Raw genomic sequence first — 20,792 nt, 5'->3', positions numbered from 1 at the left:
GAGCACTGGCCCGTGGGCAGCCTGGCAGGGAGGGTCCTCCGCCCACCTAGACCCCTCCCGGCTGCACTCACTTGCGGATCAGGGCCTTCATGTCACGGAGCCACGAGCTGTGCACCCTGACCTGCCCCCCGAGCGGGTCAGCATGGCCTCTCTTGGTGGCTGGGACCAGGATGAGGATGAGCGTGCCTGTGATCATGCCCACGATGGGGGACACCTGGTGGGGCGGGAGCACAAGCTGGGACCCCAGGCCTCTGGGGCGTCATCTCTCGGCAGAGCTCCCCGGGGGCTCCCGCTCTGCTGTCCAGGGGAGGAGGAGGACGGATGGACGGAGAACGCACAGACTGCGGGATGAGTTAACAGGCGGAAGACAGAAAGACAGACGGTGGACAGGACGAGGACCGACGCACAGAGGGACCGACTCTGGAACCACTAAGAGGGTGGGGGCCCAGGGCCCAGGGAGGTTCCTGCTGCTGATCGGGAGGAGCCCACACCATCATCCCCGAGGGCATCCGAGGTCGGGAGCAGAGCCTCTGGGACACCCGCCCCCTCACCCGCTAAATAGGCCCGTCCCCACCCCCCCACACGCGCCCCCTCAAGAAATTCCACGGAGGCTGCTTCCTTCCTGCTTTTGAGGAAAAAACACTTTGTCTTAAGCTTCCGTTCCTCCGCGGGACGGGGCATCTCTGTTTCCTCTGATCGCGCCGTCCTGGGGCCTTGGCAGACTCGCCTGAACCCTCGCTCGGGGCAGGAAGGGGCTCCAGACCCCGGGGGCCCCCACACAGAGGTCGCCTGGGCCCCCGCTAACCCGGGGCTGGGCCGGAACAGGATGCACCCTCGCAGACCCGGAGCATTAGACACACGGGAGGCCGTCCCTCATCCTGTCCGAACCCGCCCGGCTCCCCAACGCCCCCAGTACACTGGTCTCGGGAGACGAGTCCCTGGGGACCCTGGGCAGGGGCTGGTCAGCAGTGTCCTTACCCGCAGGGCCCAGTGCCAGTCTCCGGCAGCCTGCTTGACGCTGGAGCCCGTGATGTAACCCAGGCCGCTGCAGAGGAGACGGCGCGGTCAGACCGCAGTGGGGCAGGGGTGCCCACCGGTGTGTGAGGCAGCGTCCGCCCCCCACCCCGGCCCCCTGCTGGCGTGGCCCAAGGACGGCCACCACATGGCCGGGTCATGGAGCCCTGGCCTCGGGGAGAGGGCCCTCACCTGCCCAGCGGGATGGCGAAGTAGAAGACGGACAGCATGAGCGTGCGCGTGTTCTTGGTGAAGAGGTCGCCTATGATGGTGGGCGCGATGGTGGAGTAGCTGGCTTCTCCCAGGCCCACCAGCCCCCGGGACAGGACCAGCAGCCAGAAGTGCTGCGGGAGGACAGACAACATGGGCTCCCCTCAGTGTCCAGGTCGGGGCAGCGGGCAGGGGCTGAGCCAGGCCCCAGCTGCTCTGGCCGGGATGGCTGCAGGGAGACGGCCATGCGTGTGGCCCAGACGTACCCCTGGAGTCTGCCCTGCCTCCCCTCAAGGGCAAGACCTCCTGCCTGGGCCCTGCCCCACCTCGAGAGCCACACGGGCCCCCTCACCCCCAGGCCAGACAGCCGGTGGGCTCCATGCTCAACAACCCCCACACACACATCAAAGAGCGAGAGCGAAGCCCAGCTGGGCTGGGCAGGGAGGGGCCATGCCAGCTGCCAGGGGTCCTCCCCTTTGATGTGGACCCAACCCCTCCGTCCCCCCAGCTGCCCAGGGCCTGAGAACCTGGCCCGGTCATCTTTCCCCGGCCCCACCCTGACCACCCATCCAGCTGGCCTTGCCCACACGCTGCCCTCCTCCGGGTCTCCCGCTTCCCTCCCTCCGTCCGCCCGTCTCCATCCGGGCCCGCCCCCTGCAGCACCGGACGCCCATCCAGCCCCATGCCTCGCCTCCGTCTCTGTGTCCCCCACACCCTTCGCACAGCCCCTCTCTCCAGGGCTCCGCTGCCCAGTGCCTTCGCCTACTTTGCTGCTGGCTGGCGGTCTTGTCCTGATTTCTACGAGCATTTAGGGATCGTGCGTTTGGACCCTTGACGACATACATGACGAGCGTCGTTTGTCATCTTCCTTCTACTCTGATCATGGGGTCTGTGTGACCCGACGCTCTCCGGCCCAGCGATGGCCCCTGCTGGCCTCTAGACTACGCACCTCGCTAGTGAAGGCCTGCGCCATCCGAGACGATGACAGTGCCCCCCTTAATGCGCCATCTGCTGGGTCTCATAGATTTCCTCATTGTCCTTTGCACAGGAGCACAGGGGTCATCCCACACCCCCCAGAAACCCGTGACACGGCGCCACCTCATCCCCATGCACCGGACACCAAACGGTGTCCCCCGTGTGCGTTCAGAACGCACACCCCGAAATGTCCGTCCATGCCCCTGCCCCACACTTCGCCTTGCCCTCCATCACGCATTCCGGAAGCCCGTTCACACGGCTGGACACAGACGCGCTTCACGGTCCCACCGCCGAGTCTCTCGGCGGGAACGCGCCTGCGTCGCCCTGCGTGTCCCCCTCCTGCTCCAGCCCCTCACAAGCGCCATGCCGTGCCGTGTCCACAGGCCAAGGTTGCTCTCCCGGGCACGCAGGCAGCTGAGGCGCACGTGGCAGGCTCTGCGGAATCCTGGCACTTTGCTCTCCAGAGGGGCCTCGTCACCGCGCCCGTAGCAGCTTTGATCACACTTGGTAGCGGCAGCCTTCCCAACCGCTGCCCATTGGAGGGGTGTGAAACAGCATCTCATTGTCGCTGGGATTTGTATTTCCCCAGGGATGGGAGTCCGGCACTGGCTCCTCCCAGAGTCGCGGCCTTCCCCACCCTCTGCCCATGGTCCTGCCGGCTCTTTGGTCTTCTCCCACGGACGTGTAGCTCTGGACTTTTATACTTTGCTTTCCACTCCATTTTCCTCTGTCTGGACTGATTCTGCGAGACGGTCTCCCTTCCATCCAGACGGACAGGCAGCGTTGCCCGAGCCACATGTGGTGCACCTATCTCCAAGCCTGGGCCCCCACGGGAAGGGCGTCTCTGTCTGCCTGCTGTGTGGGTTAGGGGAATGCACCGTGGGGACCGATGGGGCGAGCCCCTTCCACAGTCACTTCTCACCAGGTTTTTGGCTGTTCCTGGGCATTTCTTCTGCCAAATCATCTTCAGAATCACACTGCCAACGCCATGGAGGACCCCCATGGGGCTCGGGCCGGGCGTGCAGTGAGTCCACAAACTGCGGTGACCCATCCGTCCGTCTCTGCCCATCCTCCTGCACCCCCAGAGCTGCCGGCATGGCGGTCCCAGACTCACGGCTTCATCCCAGAAGTGGCACAGCAGGTCAGAGGACCAGTGCCCTGGCCGGGGCAGGGCAGGGCCCAAAGGCCCCCAGGAGGCATCTGGTCCAGGCCCCATTTTGGATCATGACCCAGAGCCCACCAGCACCTGATCCTCCTCCAAGAAATTGTACCCCACACCAGCTGGATTTCTGCCTCTTCCTGGTCCGTGTCCCTGTGACTCACCCCTGCCCTCAGGATGGAGACCAGACCGAGGTTCTCTATGACCTGTCCCTGCCTTCCTTTCCGGCCAAAACACTCTCCTCGTTTGGGGACCCACCCACACTGCACCATTACTGCTGCCGTGGGTTTGTGCCCTCTGCCTGTCCCACCCAACAAAAAGCCTCACCTCCTTGCCTGCCTTTCCAGCTCAAATGCCACCTCCTCCAGGAAGCTTTCCCTGGCCCCCTGGATTTCCAGAAACCGCTGTTTCTTCGGTGAGAACTCTCAGCCCTTTGCACATCATGAAGTCTGTGAATGTGGGGGTCCCACCCCGTCTTCCCATGCCCAGCCTGCATGCTCCTGAGGACAGGGAAAGGGTCTTCTTTATGCCCGAGGCTGAAAGCTCCTGGAAGACAGACCCTGGTTCTCCCCTTCCTCTGTCCTCCTCCACGGCAACCGCCACGCTCTGCTGGAACACGCCTAGTGACGGGAACTCACTCCCTCTCAGAGCAGCGTGTCTCCCTCGCGGAAGAGAGAACAGAAACTACGGTTTGTTGAACCCGCCATGCTCCGGGCTCTGGACGCAGTGACACTTCAAGCTGAGAATTCCTTCTGTTCCACAGATACAGAAATGAGGCTCTCCAGGTCACAGGGCTGAAGGGACCAGAGTCAGGACATTCAGACCCAGGACCATGGTGGCTGATGGAGAAACATCTTTCTTATGTGGAGGTGATGCAGGACACCCTAGAACTCCGAGCCGAGCAGTCAGCTGGTTACTGGACAAAGCAAACTATGTACAGGATGCCTGGAGGGTCAGTTAGTAGAGCACAGATTTCCTGGCCTCAGGGTCATGAGTTCAAGCCCCAACTTGGGCACAGAGTTCACTTTAAAAAAAACAAAAGGGAACTGTGCAAGGCACAGAGAGGCACAGTGACTCACCTGGAATCACACAGCAGGATGATGGCAGAGCTCGGACTAGTACCAGAGGGCCCTGACTCCTAGACCGGAAGGTTCTGCTGTCCCTTACCTCCTCCCTGAATCAGAGGCAGCTCGGAAAGAGGAGGCCACGCAGGGCTCCAGGTCCCCCAGCTCCGGCCAGCACAGGGAAGGCCGTCCCTGTCTGCATGACCTGCTTACAAAAGTACCCGAGACCCCTCAGCCCACTGCGCTTGGAAGACAGACACCTGGGACTCCAGCAGAGGCTGCCACCCCAGTCCGGACGAGGACAGTCAATGAGAGGTGACGGCCCTGGAGGGAGAGGGGTGCGGCAGGACTGCGGGGACGCCGGGAAGGAAGCCCGACAGGCCTCACCTGCTGGGGGATGAAGGAGCTGGAGAAGGTGACCGCGGACCAGAAGAAGATGCCACAGCTGAGAATCACCTTCCTGTTGAAGCGGTCCCCCAGGTAGCCGAAGACGGGGGCAGCCACCATGAAGCTGCAGATGAACACTGCGCGGGAGAAGGGAGAGCGTGATGGGGTCCTCGTGGCTGCAGCCGGCTCCCCATGCCACCCGCCGAGCCCGGGGTCCAGGGGCAGCCCTTGGCCAGGACCAGGGGCCCAGGAGGGCTGGGGGGGGCGGTCCTAGAGCACCACCCACTTTGCCATAGGCCCGGCTTGTCCGGCGGGCAGCCCTCGCAGAACTCGCCAAACAGCGAAGATCGATTTGTTGAGTGTGGTACGTGCCAGGAGCCGTGCCGGGAGCTCACCACCCGGCATCGTGGGTGTGCCCCAGCCCGGCGCACCTCGCAGAGGTGGGAAACAAGACGTGCCCAGGGCCCCACTGGCAGCCAAAGTCCCGTGCGCTTTGATCCCGATTCCAGAGTCTACTCCTTGCACCTCCCACATTGCTCCCATTATTAGCCTTGGGAAAGAGGGTCAGAGAGGGGAAGGAACCTGCCCAAGGTAAAAAAGCAGGGTATAAGTGGGTCCAGAGCCCTGGTCTCCCACTCTCACTCCCAGCGGGCTGTCAACGCTTCCCTAACCTCCGTAAACACAGCCTTTGCTCATTCACTCGTCCATCCGTTCAACGAACGGACAAAAATTCCTGCCATCTTCAGCAGGAGAAACCCAAGATCAAACAAAAACTGATGTGTCAGACGGTGACAAGTGCCAAGGAGGGTAACAGGGCAGAAACAGGAGATGGGAAGTATGTGTCTGAGAGACAAAGCAGATGCTATGACTTTAAACAGAAGGGTCAGAGAAGGTGACACTTCAGCACAGACCTGGAGGAGGTCAGAAAACAAATCCTGTAAATACTGGGGCAAGAACAGCGAGTGCAAAGGCCCTGGGGCAGAAGTATGCTTCATACATCTGAAGAACAGTGGAGAGGCCAGAGTGGCTGGAGCAGAGGGATGGGTTGCAGGGGGCGGAGAGGCCAGATGGAGCAGGGCCTCACGACCCGCTGTGGTGACTGTGGTTTCCACGGCTGAGAAGGAAAACACTGGGGGATGCTGAGCAGGGTGGTGATGTGACCTGGTTTTACTGTTCTAGAACAAGAGAGCAGCGGCGTCTCCAAGGGCTCCGTGGGGATGCCACTGCCGGTGCCAGGTGGGGCCTTGGGGCCCCAGGTGGGACGAACAGGCCCAGCCAAGCAGCATAGACCCTAAGGGCCAGGGATCAAGGCTGCTCCCCCACACCTCCCCTGGAAGAGCATCCCACAGCTAATGGGCAGATGGCCAGACAAAGGCCAGGGGTGGGCAGAGGAGGTGGCCAGTTGGCCGGGCTCTGACCACCAGGCCGAATGTGCAAGCAGGCTTGGTGTCTCCCTCAGACCTGATCTGGGCAGAGGCAGGCGGGAAGAAGAGAAAGAGCGGGGTGGGAAGGAGGGATGGGGAGATCACGGGGAGAGGGCTGGGTTGGAGGAGGGGGACAGTGTCCCTCTCATCTGTGAGCAGGATGGTGAGCCTGTGACTGCTGGGGACAGAGCCAGCACCGAGGGCCACGGGTCTGGGCACCAGAGACCCTCCCTGGGCCCAGAGTCCGCCGTTCCTTCCCAGCTGGGTGACCGTGGGCAGGCCTCCACCTCTCTGTTCAGGGCCATACTGATGGCTTTCCAAAACAGTGGGGGTGTGGCAGGGGACCCCGACGGGTGGGGTTTGCCAGCTGGCGTGGTGCAGAGACGCCCACCACGGCAGACCTCAGGCTGCCGGAGTCAGGGGGTGGCGTGCGCCACACGCTTCCTTCCGCTGAGCGGGGGCAAGGGCAGGCCACAGCCTCACCAACACCAGGACCGCAGGAGGCTGCAAAGCGGGGAGGGAGGGAGGGATCTGGGTATTTGCTACGTCGCTTCTGAACACAGGATGTTGAACCCTGGGTCTGCACGATTTAGTGGCTCCTGATGGCTGTGTGTAACCACCGGCTCACACAATTCCTGAAACTCTAACAACAGCCTCTCACATGCCAGCCTCCTCTTCTGTAAAACAAAGATAAAACGGCAACTCCAGGGTCGCTCAGAGTGCAAGGTAAGACAGCACCTGAGGAGCCTGCACACCCTGCACAGGGCCCGCAGCCTTGGTCAACACTGGGCCCTTGTTTAGGTTAGTCAACACAGAAATTACTTCCTCATATCTAGAAAAAGAATTTTCCTGCTGGGCTGCCTCCCAGGACCTGCCTGAGATCAGACCAGGATGTGGGCCTTGTCAGGACTCACATGTATTAGGGAAGGAGAAGGAACCATTCCCTCTGTGCCTGTCTGCACTGGGGGCCGTGGGGGGAGGGGGGTAGGCAAAAAGAATCAGATCAAGAGTGACCCCTGTCCATGGGTTGCCCTGTTTGGAAACCAGCAAGGAGGGCAAGGATCGTGAAGAGAAGCTTTGTGGAGATGGTGACACCAGAGCAGGGCTCTGAAGGGTGCATAGGAGTTTACTGGGATGATAATACTTAAAATCAAGACTATTCTTACACCACCAGTCTTAGGAGCAATACCGCAGGAAGGTGAAGGTGGCGGGGTGCTTCCCATTACCAAGAACCTCACTTCCCTTTGGCAGCCCGAGCACATGCCTTGGACCTAAACACCAGTCACCTCACTGCCCCACACTCGTCTCTTCACCCCACAGGAAGGTACAGAGGCCAAAAGGAGTGAGGTCATACAGCTCTCTGGGCGGCCAAGCCAGAGGTTAAATCCCATTTGTCTAACTCCAGGGTCCTCACTCTAAATCACACTACAGACCCCAGCACAGGGAAGGGGGACTGCAGGAAGGTGGGCCAGGCCAGAGCAGGGGGAGGTGCTGGAGGAGCCCGTGGACAACCACGCTTGTTTGCTCTTCCCTTTGAGGAGAGAGTGGACAGATCCAAGGGGAGAGCTGCCCCAGGCCATCCCCACCTACTGCCTGCCACAGAGAGGACCTCAGGCTATCTGCTGGCCCGTCTGAGAGGATGGCCACCCAGACACAGTCTGTCCTCACGACCCAGCCCCAGCCAAGCTCCACCGTGTCACCCTGTTATAGAGCTGGGTCACTGACAGGAGGAGGAACTCGCCCAAAAGGACACAGTGACCCTCCTGAGCCTGCATCCTCGGGGACAAGGGTGTCCGGGATCAGGAGGAACAGATCCATCTGTCTCTGCAGCCCTCCCCTCTGCTCGGGACAGACAAGAGAGGGAACCCGTCCGGGCCCTCAGGGACTTCGCAGGGCGGTGTGGGGTTCTGAACACAACCAGGCAGGGAGAGGAAGAAAACCGCGCCCAGCAGGAGGACTGGCAGAGGACCTGGTCCCTGGCGGGTGTGCAGAGGCTTCTGGCCAGCGGCCACGGGCTGGGGGTGAAGCCAGCCGGGCCAGGAGCGCCCCCTGCCCACCACCCCCCGCCCCACCACCTTCGCTGGAGGAGAGCTTTCTGCGCAGCCAGGCGGCCCCACCCAGTCTGTGGGACGGCTTTCCCAGCAGTTCCCACACGAGGACATCCTGTGGTCCGGGTGTGGGGAAGCCCTCAGCAACTCACGTGTGCTGAGCCCACAGGACCAGGACAATGGGGCCCGCGGGCAGGCAGCCAGGCCAGAGGGGGCCTGGAGGCTCTCTGTGGGATGGGTGGTGCCCCCGCCATGCAGGGCCAGGGAGAGCTCGGGGAGGGGCTGCCCAGGCCCCTGACCTTCTCTGCGGGCCCACACCCAGAGCCCGGGACCACGCCGCTGAGGATTCAGAGCCCCTCTGACCCCACCCGTGGGGCTGCCGAGCCCTTCTCAGGGTGCGCTCGGCCCTGCTGACCCCCAGAAGATGGTCCTCGGGCCGGAACAGCTGAGGTCTGGGCTGGGGGACCCTGGGCTTCCCCACAGTGGCCCTGGAGCTTGGGTCCAGCCCCCACCGCAGCCTCAGCTGAACGAGGCTATTTTTACAAAGTCCAAATCTGGCCTAACTGTTATTTGGGGAGACTTGCCATCCTCCTTCTCCTGTGGGCAGGGAAGTCACTCAGGCGGACTCTGCCCACAGGACGTGGTGGACAGAGGCCCAGGAAGCCGGACGACGGGGAGGACCCAGGACAGCCCGGCCCTATCACCGTGCAGACTTCCTGCAGAAAGAATGGAACCCACTCCTCCCTCCCACCGCTAAGGATAGACACCCTGGGCTGGCCCCTCAGGCCTCAGGAAGATGGGTTCTTGGGCCTCCCTGGGAAAAGATGGGGCCAGGGGCAGCCTCGCTGGATGAAGTGGGGAGGGTAAAAGGCCAGAAGGAGATGGCCCCAAGGCAGAGCTGCTGTCTGGTTTCAGTCTGAGCTGGCTCTTCCTCTGTCCCCCATCCCCCTCTGCCCCGACCCCATCCTGGAACATCCTCGTGACCACTCTGACCACATCCCTGGGCTGCCTCCCCTCTCCCATCCACCCCCACACTGAGCCCCAGAGAGAACATTCCGATGCCTCCATCAGACAGGGACCCGCCTATCCCAAAGCCTTCTCTGGCCCCCCACCATCCCAGGACGAGAGCCAAATTCCTTTTGCGACGTGACCCTGCCCTCTACCCAGCCTTCCCTCCCTCTGCTCCCCCACAGTCCAGTGCCTGGAGCCTGAAGCCCGCTCCCCTGCCCCGACTGGCTGCCTTACAGAGACCCATCTTCTGATTTGCTAATTCTCTCTTTGACTGGGTCTAATTGCTCCAGTGTTAAATTTCAGTGTCTACCTTCTCACTTCCAGAATTTTGAGCTGAGTCTTGGAAGGAGCTCCCTGTTCCTTCTCACTAAAGTGCTCGCCCAGTCTTTTAAGTTTGACTCTTAGAAACGGAGCTCACGCAGCTTGGAAGCCCTGAAGGCAGACCTAGTGCCTGTATGTTGCTCAGAGATCAGTTTCCCCATTTTCCAGCCTCAGCTGGCCGCCTCCTTGTGGGCTCTGCCCATTTTCTGTTTGACTCTGTCCTTGGTGGGCACTGCCATCTGTGTCCCACACAGGCCCTGAGTCACGGAGCCTTCCCCTGGGAGCAGCTAGGTCTGCCTCTGGGGGTTCCTACGTGTGGAAGGGCCTGGACCCCTCTGGCCTACAGATGTGTGCCCTCACAGACAAACTGCCACTGGCCTGAGGGTGCAGCCAGACATCAGGGAGCTTGCCCTGGGCTCTGGGCGGAGACCAGGTCACCCACGTGACACCGGGAACTGAGGCTGCATGGGCCGATCCTCAGAGCCGGGGAACCCTGGAGCCTGGGTCCTGGACTGGCAGACAGTCCCGTGCATCTGGGTGAGAGCTCTGTGGAGCTTCCTGGCGCCGCTCTCCCTGCTTTTGATGTGTATTTAAAATTCTTCATCATAAAATGTTCACACTAAAAACACCGTTACAAGCTCTGGCAACAGATCCTGGTCACCGGGTGCTCTGGCCCACTTGGCTTCCATACCAGCGCCCACCCTGTTTTCGGGTCCAGGCCTCTTCCTTGGCCCTGGGAATCCCCCTACTCGCTTGGGTTTTCAGGCTCAGCTACGTAAGGTAAACGTTTCCCGGGTGTATTTCATCAGCTCAGAGCGGGGGAAGGAGGGTGACTGGACTTCCCACACCCCGGGCAGATGCCCACTCACCCTGCCGAGCCCCACTTGCACGTCCCCCTCCTCTGGGAAGGCCTGCCCACCTGCCCCCAGGCAGAGCTAGCTTCCCCCTTGCTCAGTCCCCATCCCACTCCCAGTCCCCAAGGTGCTCCCTATGCCTGGTGGCGACTGGATATGTTTTCTGTTCCCACTGGAAAGCAGGGACAGAGCCTGGGCAGAGCCCAGCCCAGGGCCTGGCCAGCAGTGGGCTGGGCTGGGCAGCAGCTGCCCCTCAGGTGTAGGCTCTGCAGGCTCCTGGTTTCCCAGGGTGGCATGAGCTGTAATCACAGAGGCTGAGCTGCTGCTCCTCCCGGGAATCGGGGCCCGGCTCCCACCTGGCAGCCCTCTGCCTGGGGATGGCCAAAAGCAGGCTCTTCCCAAGCTGGCTCTCAAGATTGGGTCCCGGGGAAAAGGCAGGGGCAGGCCCAGGCCTGACCCCCAGCTCCCCCCACCCTGTCTCTGAGCACAGCAGCCCCTGGGGCCCACAGACAAGCAGCAGACTCTGCTTGCAGCCTCGCCCTTTGATCTGGGCGCCTCCACCCGGCTCTGACCTTATCAGGGGCTCAGGGAAGAGACAGGTGCCTGGGGCCCAGGCCTGTTAGCTGATTGGCCTGGTTGCCCACTGAGTCACATCCTGGTCTAGCTTGCCTGGCTTCTAGGCTCCGGGGGCCCGCCCGGTCGCACTGGGGGTCGGGGGTTAAGGCAAAGGTCATGGGGGTCCAGGACTCTGAGAGACCACCACCCAGAGAACAGGGATGACAGAAGCTCAGACGCTGGGGACAAGACCCAGACGAGCCAGCGGACACCCGTGTGCCCTCCGCGCTTGGAGAGTGTGGCACACACAGGGTCCCCATCCCAGGCCCGCAAGTCCTCGTGACTCCTCTCGGCCTCTGCCCCTTCGCCGGGGACATAAAGCTGCAAAGAGAGCTTCTGGGAGGAGCAGCCAGAGACAAGGACGCTGCTGGCTGTTTGTCGCCCTCCCACCAGGTCCCCGGGGGCCAGGGAGGTGGCGGAGGACACATGGCAACAGGCCCTCCCCAGGAGGCTGTGTGGGCCTCAACCACACCGGTGGGGCTTGAGTGCAGGGAGCCAGGGCAGACCTGGCTCCTGGTCGGTCTGCAAGGCCAAGGCCAGGAGGGGAGGAGACTCAGCCTGGTCCCCGGGAATCAGGGGCCAAAGAGCGGTGGGGTGGGGGATGGCTGGAAAGCCGGGCTGTCTCCTGCCTTCCCAGCCCCACCCCCACTACATCCAGCCGAAATGCTCCCTTCCAGGCTGTGTGGTGGTTACTGTGTGCTCAGAGCCCGGGAGGTGGGCTGCGCCTGTCCTGGGGGTGGCTGACTGGCTCTGGCCCCACTGGGAGGCCTGGCCAGAGGGAAGGGCCAGGGGATGGGTGTGGCCTCATGTCCTCAGCGCAGTGCTGGGGGTAGTGGTGGGGACTGGCTGCGCTTAGGGTGTTGTATCCCACAGCCTTGCCCCTGCGCCAGCTCACTCAGCCGTCTGTCGAGCCGAGCCCGATAACCACCAGGCCCTCCCTTTGTGCCCCGAGGACCCTACCTGGGAACGGGCCCAGGCTGCAGGGCTTGGCTGAGTGGTGATGCTCTGGGGGCTCATGGAGGCCACGGAGGCCTGGCACAGCCCTCCCTGGAATGCCACCGAGACAGGTCAGGCAGGTTCCTGGACAGGGCCAGCTCCCTCCACCCCGCCCTCCCTGGGGAGCCTGGGCCGGGCAAGGGGTTCACACTCTGGAATGCACACCACGGACTTCCTCCCACACATCTGACCACGACTCCAGGGCCAAAGGGAACCGGAGCCAAATGAACTGGGCCCACAGCCACACGGCCAGCTTCAGGCACTGGGTGGGTCAGGCAGGGGCAAAGGACACATGGGCCCAGCCGCAAGGGGCAGATAGGCAGGGACAACGGCTCACGGCCTGCCACACTGCCCTAGCCCAGGGGGCAGAGGACATCAGGCCCAGAACTCACCCGGGACCCAGGCTCTCAGGCCCTTGCCTGGGACCGGCCAAGGGGATTTCCTGCTTTTACATCTGGGAGAGGATTCCCAGCCCAACGGGCAATGGAAGCAGCCGGGGGTGGGAGGGGTGTGCTGCGGAGACATGGTCACCAAGGCTTCCCCGACACCGTCCTGCACAGCAACCTAATGAAGTCCCTCCAGCAGCCTCAGGGTAGGCCCTGGACCACCGGCTCCTGAGGAGGCCCCAGACCTCAAAGGAAGGGTCACCTCCAGGGCCCCGGACCTGGACCACACCCCTGTCTGTTCCCCACTGACCCCACAGACTGTTCTTTGTCTGTTTTACAAGAAAGAGGGAGAGGCTCGGGGAAGCTGTCTTCTAGGAGCCTCGGCCATGAGATGTGGACATGAAGCACACGTCCCTTCCCTCGAGTCAGGGAGAGGCCAGCAGGGAAGGGCCCAGCAGGTGTGCGGGCCTGGTGGGGGGCAGCGGGCCTCACCTGACTGGAGCAAGCCGGCGCCACGGTCCTTGACCCCAAAGTGCTGCTGGATGTCCAGAAGGACGCCTGTGAGGGAAGACAGAGGGTGCTTACAGGTCACATCTGGCCTCCCCTCTCCCCCCGAGCCACACCCGGCCCTCTGTCCCCAACCCGGCTCCTGCCTGCTGGCCTGGAACTCCCGCCTGCCTGTGGCCCTGCCCTCAGGGGAGGCCACAAAGCCCCCAACAGTCACTAAGGAGGTCTTCCAGCCGAGGAGCAGGCAGAGGGGTCGCAGGCCATGCTCACACCCACTCCCCTGCACATGCACACACCCGCCCGGCTGTCCCCGAAGTGATTATCAGCACCCCCACTCTCCCGATACTAGAGCTGAGGTGCTGAGGGAAGCAGGCGGGGCTCCAGGCTTCCTGGGGGGAAGGAGACCCCTCGAGGCCTTGCCGGCCCTTCTCCCAAGTCCCAGCCATCTCTATCTACTCTCCCACGAGGACTCGGCCTGTCGCGGGGCGAGCAGCGGAGCAGCGGCACAAGCAGGAGAGCTAACGTCAGCAGCAACCATGGGCAGACAGCCATGGCCGCACGGGCCAGCCAGCTCCTGTACACCGCTCCCTCTCCCAGAGCTCCACTGGGTTCCTGAGCCAGGAGACCCCCAGCCCTGCTTCTCACAGAGGACCGCAGGGGGCTGGGCCCCCGCACATGTGCACGGAGAAGGGACGGGGAGAGAGGAGGAGAAGCCCCCCATGCCAAGGAGATGACGGGGCCTGCCTGCGGGGGACCCCCGGCCCTCGTCGCGATGATAGTGAGGACGACGGAGCCCACCTCCGCACCATAACCGGTTTCCCAGTTCAGGGCCCACACGACCCTACAAGCTCGGCCCACGAGGCCAGGACTCTCCCCCACCCCCAGACAAACAGGGAAACTGAAGCAGGTTGGAGCTCAGCCCCGCGCCCCAAGTCACACAGCAGCGACGTGGGCAGAGCCACAGCCCCGAGCCTGCTGGAGGCGCCCACTGGCGGCTGTCCCCCCGAGTCATTTCCTGGGATGCGGCCTGACAGCCGGGAAACACTGGCCACCTCCTTGTGAACGTTGAGTGGATTTGCCATAATTACCCGTAATGAAGAGGCTGTGTGAGGCCCAGTTAATGACTTAATAACCAAGGCGGGCTGTGGCCATGCCCTGAAGGCGGAGGCCGGGGGCCTGTCTGGGGCCTGTGGACGGCGGGGCTACCAAGGGGCCCCACCTCAGGGAACCACCTGCACTCACCTCCCAGCCCCACAGACTGTCCGTGCCCACTCCTGAGCCGGGCCCTCCATTGCCCACCCTCTCTCAAGCTGCCAACCTCTCCCATGGCTCCCCAGTGCCCCAGACAAGGACCCTGGCCTTTACCAGGCTACAGGCTGCAGGTTCAGCCCCTCCAACCTCACGCCAGCCACACTCGGAATACCAGCGCCCCCATGCCATGCTGCAGCCCCCAGGCTCTCTGCGGCACCCTGACCGCCCACCCATCCCCATCCACCCTGGGGACGGTGCTGTTCCGGCCACTCCTTCAAGACTAGTTCAGGCGCCTCTTCCGTTGGGAAGTCTTCCCGGTTTCTCTCCTCCCGTCACCCTCAATAAGTCAGGTGCCCCTGCCGTTCTTGCTTTAGCCCTCGTCACACTCGGACTAGCGAGTTCTATGGGGAAGGCGCCTATGGACATGGATATGCACTCTCTGGGTTCGCCGCTGCTAGGAGCTAAGGGCCACCAGGTGTGGTCGCCACTAAGGTCTGAGCCCCGTGAGAGGCTCTGGACGTGCTTCTTCTAACCGGAGGCTACCTAGGATTTTCGACCCCGTGCTGCATGTTACATGAGTCACCCGGCATGTAAGGGTCGGAGAGGAGACACACCAGGTCTGTTAGCAAACATGAAAGCGTGTCCTTCGGCCTCTGCATGTGCCTTGCTCTCATCGGCCCCCCAGTTGTGGACAGAGACAGTGGGTGAGTGGACTCTCCATGGCCCCCTCCAGCAGGAGCTGCTGCAGAGCTGGGGGGGGGGTGACAGGTCATCTGCAGCCCCCAGAGGAGACACGTCACAGGTTCCGTGTGCTTACGGACAGGTGCAGTGGGGGGGTCGCAGGAGAGTAGGCCTCTCCCTGGGCCCCTGCAAGACAAGGGCAGGGGGCCGCCCTGGGGGAGGCAGGCCATAGCAAGATGGTCGTCACAAAGACGGCATATGTCCCCAGCAAATCAAAACACTCCTGCATCTTCCCTGGGGCACGTCCTGCCTAGCCCCCTGACTAACCATGCCTCACCCCTGCAGCTCTTCAAGTCCCAGAGTTTGCCTCTGCCTCCTGCCCCTGACCACCTCTGATGCACAGGGCTCCTGGGAAGGAGGAAGAACACTTTTCCACATCTAGACGGACATCCTGGAACTCCTGGGCGGCCAGAGCCCAAGACAAAGGAGCCCAGCACCCCAGGGCCTGGGCTTATGTCCACAGCCTGAGCTCCAGGAAGAACCCTCCCTGGGAACAGGGCCTCATGGAAGCTTTAAGGGGCCATTTTCCCTCTTAGTGGCCAGGAAGGGGCTACGGCCACAGGCGGGTGAGATCTGCTGGCCGCTGGCTCGGGAAGCATGTGTCACAGCAGCCCGCTGGTTGTCTCGGATTTTCCTCTGGGCCCCAGCCTGGCTCGGGCCCACACACCCCTCCCTTCTTCCCACCACAGCCTTATTTTTAGCCTCTTTCCTGGAGGCTGAGGTTTGGTGGGGTCACAGGACGGGCCTCCCGCCCAGGAGCAGCCTCCTTAGCCCAGGCCAAGCCCCTGTACCAGCCTGGGGCGTGCCAAGTGGAGCCCCCAGCCACCACACAGCCACAGCTGCCAGTCCAGCCTCTCGACCCACAGTCAGGATCATTGCACAGGGGCCTCCTCCCTGGCCCAAGGAAATGTGCTCACCCACTGACTCCCAGTTACACTCTTCCCAAGCACCAAGGGTCTCGCCTCTCACCCAAAGCCAACCATCCCTCCTGCCCCCTGGGGACGCTGCCCTGGGGCACCCCTGGCCTGGGCCTCCCTTCTGCCTTCTGCACGGCAGCCCCTAATCTTGTCCTGGTGGTGGAAACTGTCCTGACTTGCTCCCTCTGCCAGCCGCTCCTCCCTCTCCCTCCTTCATAGCTGAGTTGGTATAAGAGTCCCCCTGCCCCCAACTCAGTGTCCTCCTCTCCATTTCTCCCCTGAAACCAGCCTTCCTGGTGGCTTGGCCCCACCCTCCTCCCCATCCAGAGTGGCCCATGGCGCTCCCCAGACCAGAGTCCCATCCCCCTGCAGCCCCATGAGTGACCCCCGAGAGTCCCCCTTCTTCTGTACCCGGCCTCCTCCAGGGGCTCCAGCACCCTTCTGCAGCCTGACCTCACCTGCACTGTCCATCTCCACCTGAGTCCCGGGCTCAGGAGCAGACACTGAGGCCTGGCAGCCGCCAGCTCTGGCGAGAGCAGAGTCACCCACCAGTTCCTCTTCGTTCACTGGCCGACCCCAGTATCAGTAACGCTACCCCCACGGTGCTCCCTGGGTTAACTGAGGGTGACGGCTGCCTCGTGCCACCCCTGTGAGATGCTCGTCCCAGCCTTCAGGCCTCTGAGCCTTGACGACAGCTGGGCCCTCCTCCTGGGGTGGGGGGGGGGCGCTTCCACCCGTGTCCAGGGCCCAGACCCAAGGTCATGTCTCCCAATTGCCCCCGACTCCCTCCTCTGATGCTCTTGTTGAAGAGTTGGCGCCGGACCTGGTCACAGATATTCACAGTGTCACCCCCACACACACACACTGCTGGTCCTCAGGAGACTGCAGAGAAGCCAGATCCGGATCCTAACCTGCTGCAATCACGGAGGCCTCCCCAAGACCAAGGTAGAAGAGGAAATCACACTGACCTCAGGAGCCCCCAGCCCAGACCAGCCTCAGATGCAAGTCTGGGACCACATGACCCTGAGGTCCCTTCCCACCTTGTCAGCCAGGGCTGGGCATGCCCCCAAACACAGATGCCCACACCCACATTCACCCTGCCTTTTTCAGAGCAGCAGGCAGCTTAGCCGAATTCCCAAGAGCACGGTCTCCAGAGGCCGACCATCTGGGTTAAAATCTTGGCTTCTCCACTTATCCTGCTGTGTGACCTCAGGCAAGTTACTTAACCTCTCTGTGTCTGTATCCTCCTTGGTGATAGGTCTTAATTCTAAGATCTGAGTCACCTGGTTGTGAGACTTCCATGCATTAATCAGTACAAAGTGCTTAGAACATAGCCTGGCACACAATAGGTCATCAGTAAGTTATGAAATGTCCTCAGGGACGGGAGCCTCGGCCATGACCAAAGAGCAGGGCGAAGTCCCCCCTCACGGTTCTTTTCTCCAAAAAGGGGCAAATGGCAGGAAAGACAGGGGCTGGGGCTGGGAAGGGATGGGCCACACCTGCCACTGGCTGGTCCATCTCAGAGGGACTGGGTCCCCTGTGGAGAGCTCAGAGCGGCTGCTCTGGGAGGATCACTGCCACTCCAAGGCTCAGCCAGAGCTCCCGCCCCGGTAATTACAGGAGCCCGAGGGCCTGGCTACGCTGACCTGGCTCTGGAAGGCTAAGGCTGCGAGCCAAAGGCGGGCCCTGTGGGCACCGCCCCCCCCACCCCGCCCCCAGCCCGAGGGGACTGGCCAAGGCTGTCCCTGAGCCGGACCCACTTTCATGTGCAGTCGCTTCTAACCTGTCTCTAGAGCTTCCGTGGGGCCACATCCTGCCCATCCCCTGGGGAGGAAATGAGGGACTTCCGGGAGCATCTAGCCTGTGCTCTGAGCCTCGGACTGCCCCTCAGACAGCTTCCCAGGACCCCCCATCCCTGCAGCCTCCACACTTGTCATATACACACCCAGGTCCGCGGACCACTACCCCCACGTCACCGGATAGATCTGGGGCATTCTGTCAGAACAGCTCGGCAGTGCTCTCTACAGGGACCATGAGGCCGAGGCCCCCAGCCCCTGGCTGATAAGGCAGGAAGGGACCTCAGGGTCAGCCCCGCGGAGAGGCCCCACCTCCTCCCTAGAGGACCCAGACCCCAAGCGTGTGACCCTAAAGACCCTGCAGCTGCAGCAGCCCCTTCCCGTGGGTGCTAGGAAGGAGCACCCCCCCACCGTCCAAACCCCCGTGCTCAGGGCCCTCCCCAATCCCACCGAGTCTCTGTGCCCAGAGTGGGCAGGGACAGGCAGCCTGGCCTCTGTCCCGAGGTTCTAGTCTATCATTTGGGGCCAGCTTTCCTGGAACTGATTTGGCCTTAGTAATTTGGGGGCTCTGCACAGCCACTCCTTCCCTGACACGCCCCCACCCCTGCCCCTGGCCCGGCTCAGGGACTCTCCCGAGACCACCAGGGCCACACTTATCCTGACCCACAGACCCTGGATGAGGCCGGGGGGTAGGGGGAGATAAAGCCTTAGCGGCTGAGACCCATGGCGGCTCCCACCTCTCAGACACTAGATGGACATTCAGAAGGGAACGTGGGGCAGAGGCTGCCGGGCCAGGTGGGGACCGGCCAGTGTCCCTCACCTCACCTAACGCCCCTTCCCACCTCCATACCAACTGCCCACATGATTGCTGGAAACAGCGAGTGACCCAGCAACGGCAGCGTCCCAGACACAGCCTGTGCTCCTTGCTTCCCAGGAGCCTGTTGGGCAAACCCGCGCAGGACGGTGACGGGACAGTGAGGAGCACACAGAGCTCGCCGGTGGCAGGGCACAGCCCCAGTCCGGGCCCCAGGGCAGCGGAGGGACCCCTGTGAGGGGACGCCCTCCCAGCCTCCATGCTGCTCACTTCTGCAACAGTGTAGGTGCTCTGCCCCTCACCCAGCTACCCTCAGGGCTCCTGTCACCAGCCTCCCTGCCACCAAGAGAGGGCCAGGCTCTCACCGTGTGGCCCAGGACCAGCCTGCAGAGGAGACCCAAGAGTCACCTCCCGAACATACAGAAGCCATTCTGCCCCACATGGGGCAAAGAGACCCCTCCGCCAGGGCTGGGGGTGGGGGCAGATGGGCCCCCCCCCGGACCATGTCCCCCCATCCTTCCCATTCACGCAGGGCCCACAGCCTGCTGTATGCTGTGGTGGGGAGAGAAGCACCTCACTGGCCCCAGCACGAGGACCCAGGCCTCAGCAGGGTCATCCGAACCCACCAGGGCCCCCAGCCTAAAAGAACCCGCGGGTTGAGGTGGGACTGGATCTAACCACCACTGGCACCTGGCCACACCTTGGCTAGCCCCCAATGCAGACAACTAAGGTCGGCCCCTTGAAATGGGGCAGGTGTGCTGAAGGCTGTGGTTGGAAGCTGGGAAGCCTTCCGGAAGGAGGCCAAGGCACCACGGAGACCCCCCCAGGGGAGACTGGGCTCAGCTGCTAGCGCCACTGGGGAACTGGCCTGGTTGTCCTGGGGAAGGAGGGCACAGGCAGAGCTGGTAGCAGGGGCGGCAGGCAGCAGGGACCACGGGCCTCACACTACCCTTGGGAGCAAGACCCTAACCACAGAAAGGGAGGGACAGAACCATCAATGGTGCACTCAGGCTCAGAGAGGGTCAGGCTCTGCCTTAGGTGACACAGCAGGTCTGACACAGCCAGAAACAGGAAGCTGGGCTGGGAAGATGGGGACAGTCAGGGCCACACAGGGAGCCTGAGGACCCAGCCAGGGCCCTCGTCACCTCCCTTGCTCTCATCCCCTCTGCCACAGGGCTTCAGGCCCCCATACCCAGGCAGAAACCCAAGCCCCTTCCTATCCGGGGAAGGATGGGAGCCCCTCCTCTCTGACCCCCTCAGGGACCTGCAGCCCTCCCACTCCTCACAAAGCAGGAAACAGAGGCAGAGCTGGCCAGTAATGCCCTGGGTCCCAGACCAAGTAGCGTGTTCAAGGCATGTCCACTGACAGGCCCAGAGCGCAGCCGGAAGGTGTGGAGACGGGCACTGGCGGTGAGTCATTTGGCCCTGGCGGTCTAGGCCAGCCCGGCCGCTCACCTGCCTGCTGGCCTGCCAGACAGGCCCTCTGGAATGTGGCCCTGGGACACCGCACCTGGCAGAAGTTACCGCTGACGTGGCCGCAGCCGGGCCACCCAAGGGGATGAGGCCCCCCGAGGTGTGGACCATCTCTATCCACAAAGATAGCCACAAAGCGGGGAGCCTGACCTGGCTTCCACCCAGCCAAGTGACCCTGGACAAGGCCCTGGGCCTCTGCCTCCCCATCTGTCAGCCCCGAAGAGACTCAGCCAGGCTGACCGTAGCCAGAAGCCCAGGCTGGCAGCACCCCCTACCCCATCCCACCCCCAGCTCAGGTGTCCTGCCAGGCCGATGGGCCCTCCTGGGTTTGTGTTGAGGAGCAGTTGCCATGGGCCACAGCCACGGCTTCTTTGCCAGGAAAGGGCTCCCCCAGGCAGGGCTCTGCCTCTCCTCCGCAGCCCCTACCCTGCCCCAGTTCCAGCGCCCCGTCCATGACAGGCTGGGTCAGAGGCAAAGAAAACCGGGTCTCAGGGAAGTTGGGGCAGAGCCTCCTCTCCCAACAGCCACTCTCCGGCGGTACACAAGGCCTGCACCAGCGCTTCCGGTTGGGCCCGTCTCCAGGAGCCCAATGATGCCTCCTACACCCTTGGCTCTGCTTCCATTTCACAGATGGAAGAGGGGGAGCCCAGAGGCAGCCCTGGCACCAGGACACAGACCTGGGGAGAGGGACCCCAAGACCCTCGCTAGACGGGCCTCTCTTCCTCCTGAGCTGCTAGCCATGACTGGACTCAGAGTGGAGAGCAGGGGCCGCAAGGTCCGTGGGGCCCTGGGAGCAGAGCCACAGTGCACCTGCTCAGAGGGCCCTTGC

The 20,792-nt window shown here is 62.8% G+C and overlaps 2 protein-coding genes across 9 annotated transcripts in view; one reads left to right on the top strand and one right to left on the bottom strand.

Moving 5' to 3' along the window:
- Positions 1-20,792, top strand: part of MYBBP1A (MYB binding protein 1a) — a 155,898-nt gene that overhangs the window by 17,403 nt on the left and 117,703 nt on the right. The window lies entirely within an intron of this gene.
- SPNS2 (SPNS lysolipid transporter 2, sphingosine-1-phosphate) overlaps positions 1-20,792 on the bottom strand; it is a 29,626-nt gene that overhangs the window by 4,962 nt on the left and 3,872 nt on the right. For 7 of the 8 annotated variants that reach the window (XR_014304984.1, XM_082707767.1, XM_082707770.1 and 4 more), the window contains exons 2-6: positions 12,957-13,022; positions 4,810-4,946; positions 1,207-1,358; positions 979-1,045; positions 72-214 (exon numbers count right to left, since the gene is read on the bottom strand). Coding sequence is in view for 7 of the 8 variants with exons in the window: in XM_082707767.1 (XP_082563893.1) it covers positions 72-214; positions 979-1,045; positions 1,207-1,358; positions 4,810-4,946; positions 12,957-13,022 (565 nt within the window). In the remaining variant the exon portion in view is untranslated. The remainder of the gene's footprint in view (positions 1-71; positions 215-978; positions 1,046-1,206; positions 1,359-4,809; positions 4,947-12,956; positions 13,023-20,792) is intronic. The other variant, XM_082707766.1, reaches the window with a different exon arrangement.

This window comes from Mustela nivalis (assembly GCF_964662115.1).
Source record: "Mustela nivalis genome assembly, chromosome: 17".
In the NCBI taxonomy this organism is placed as follows: domain Eukaryota; kingdom Metazoa; phylum Chordata; class Mammalia; order Carnivora; family Mustelidae; genus Mustela; species Mustela nivalis.
Note: the sequence above shows the minus strand (reverse complement) of the source record. Positions and strands in the feature narration are given on the sequence as shown.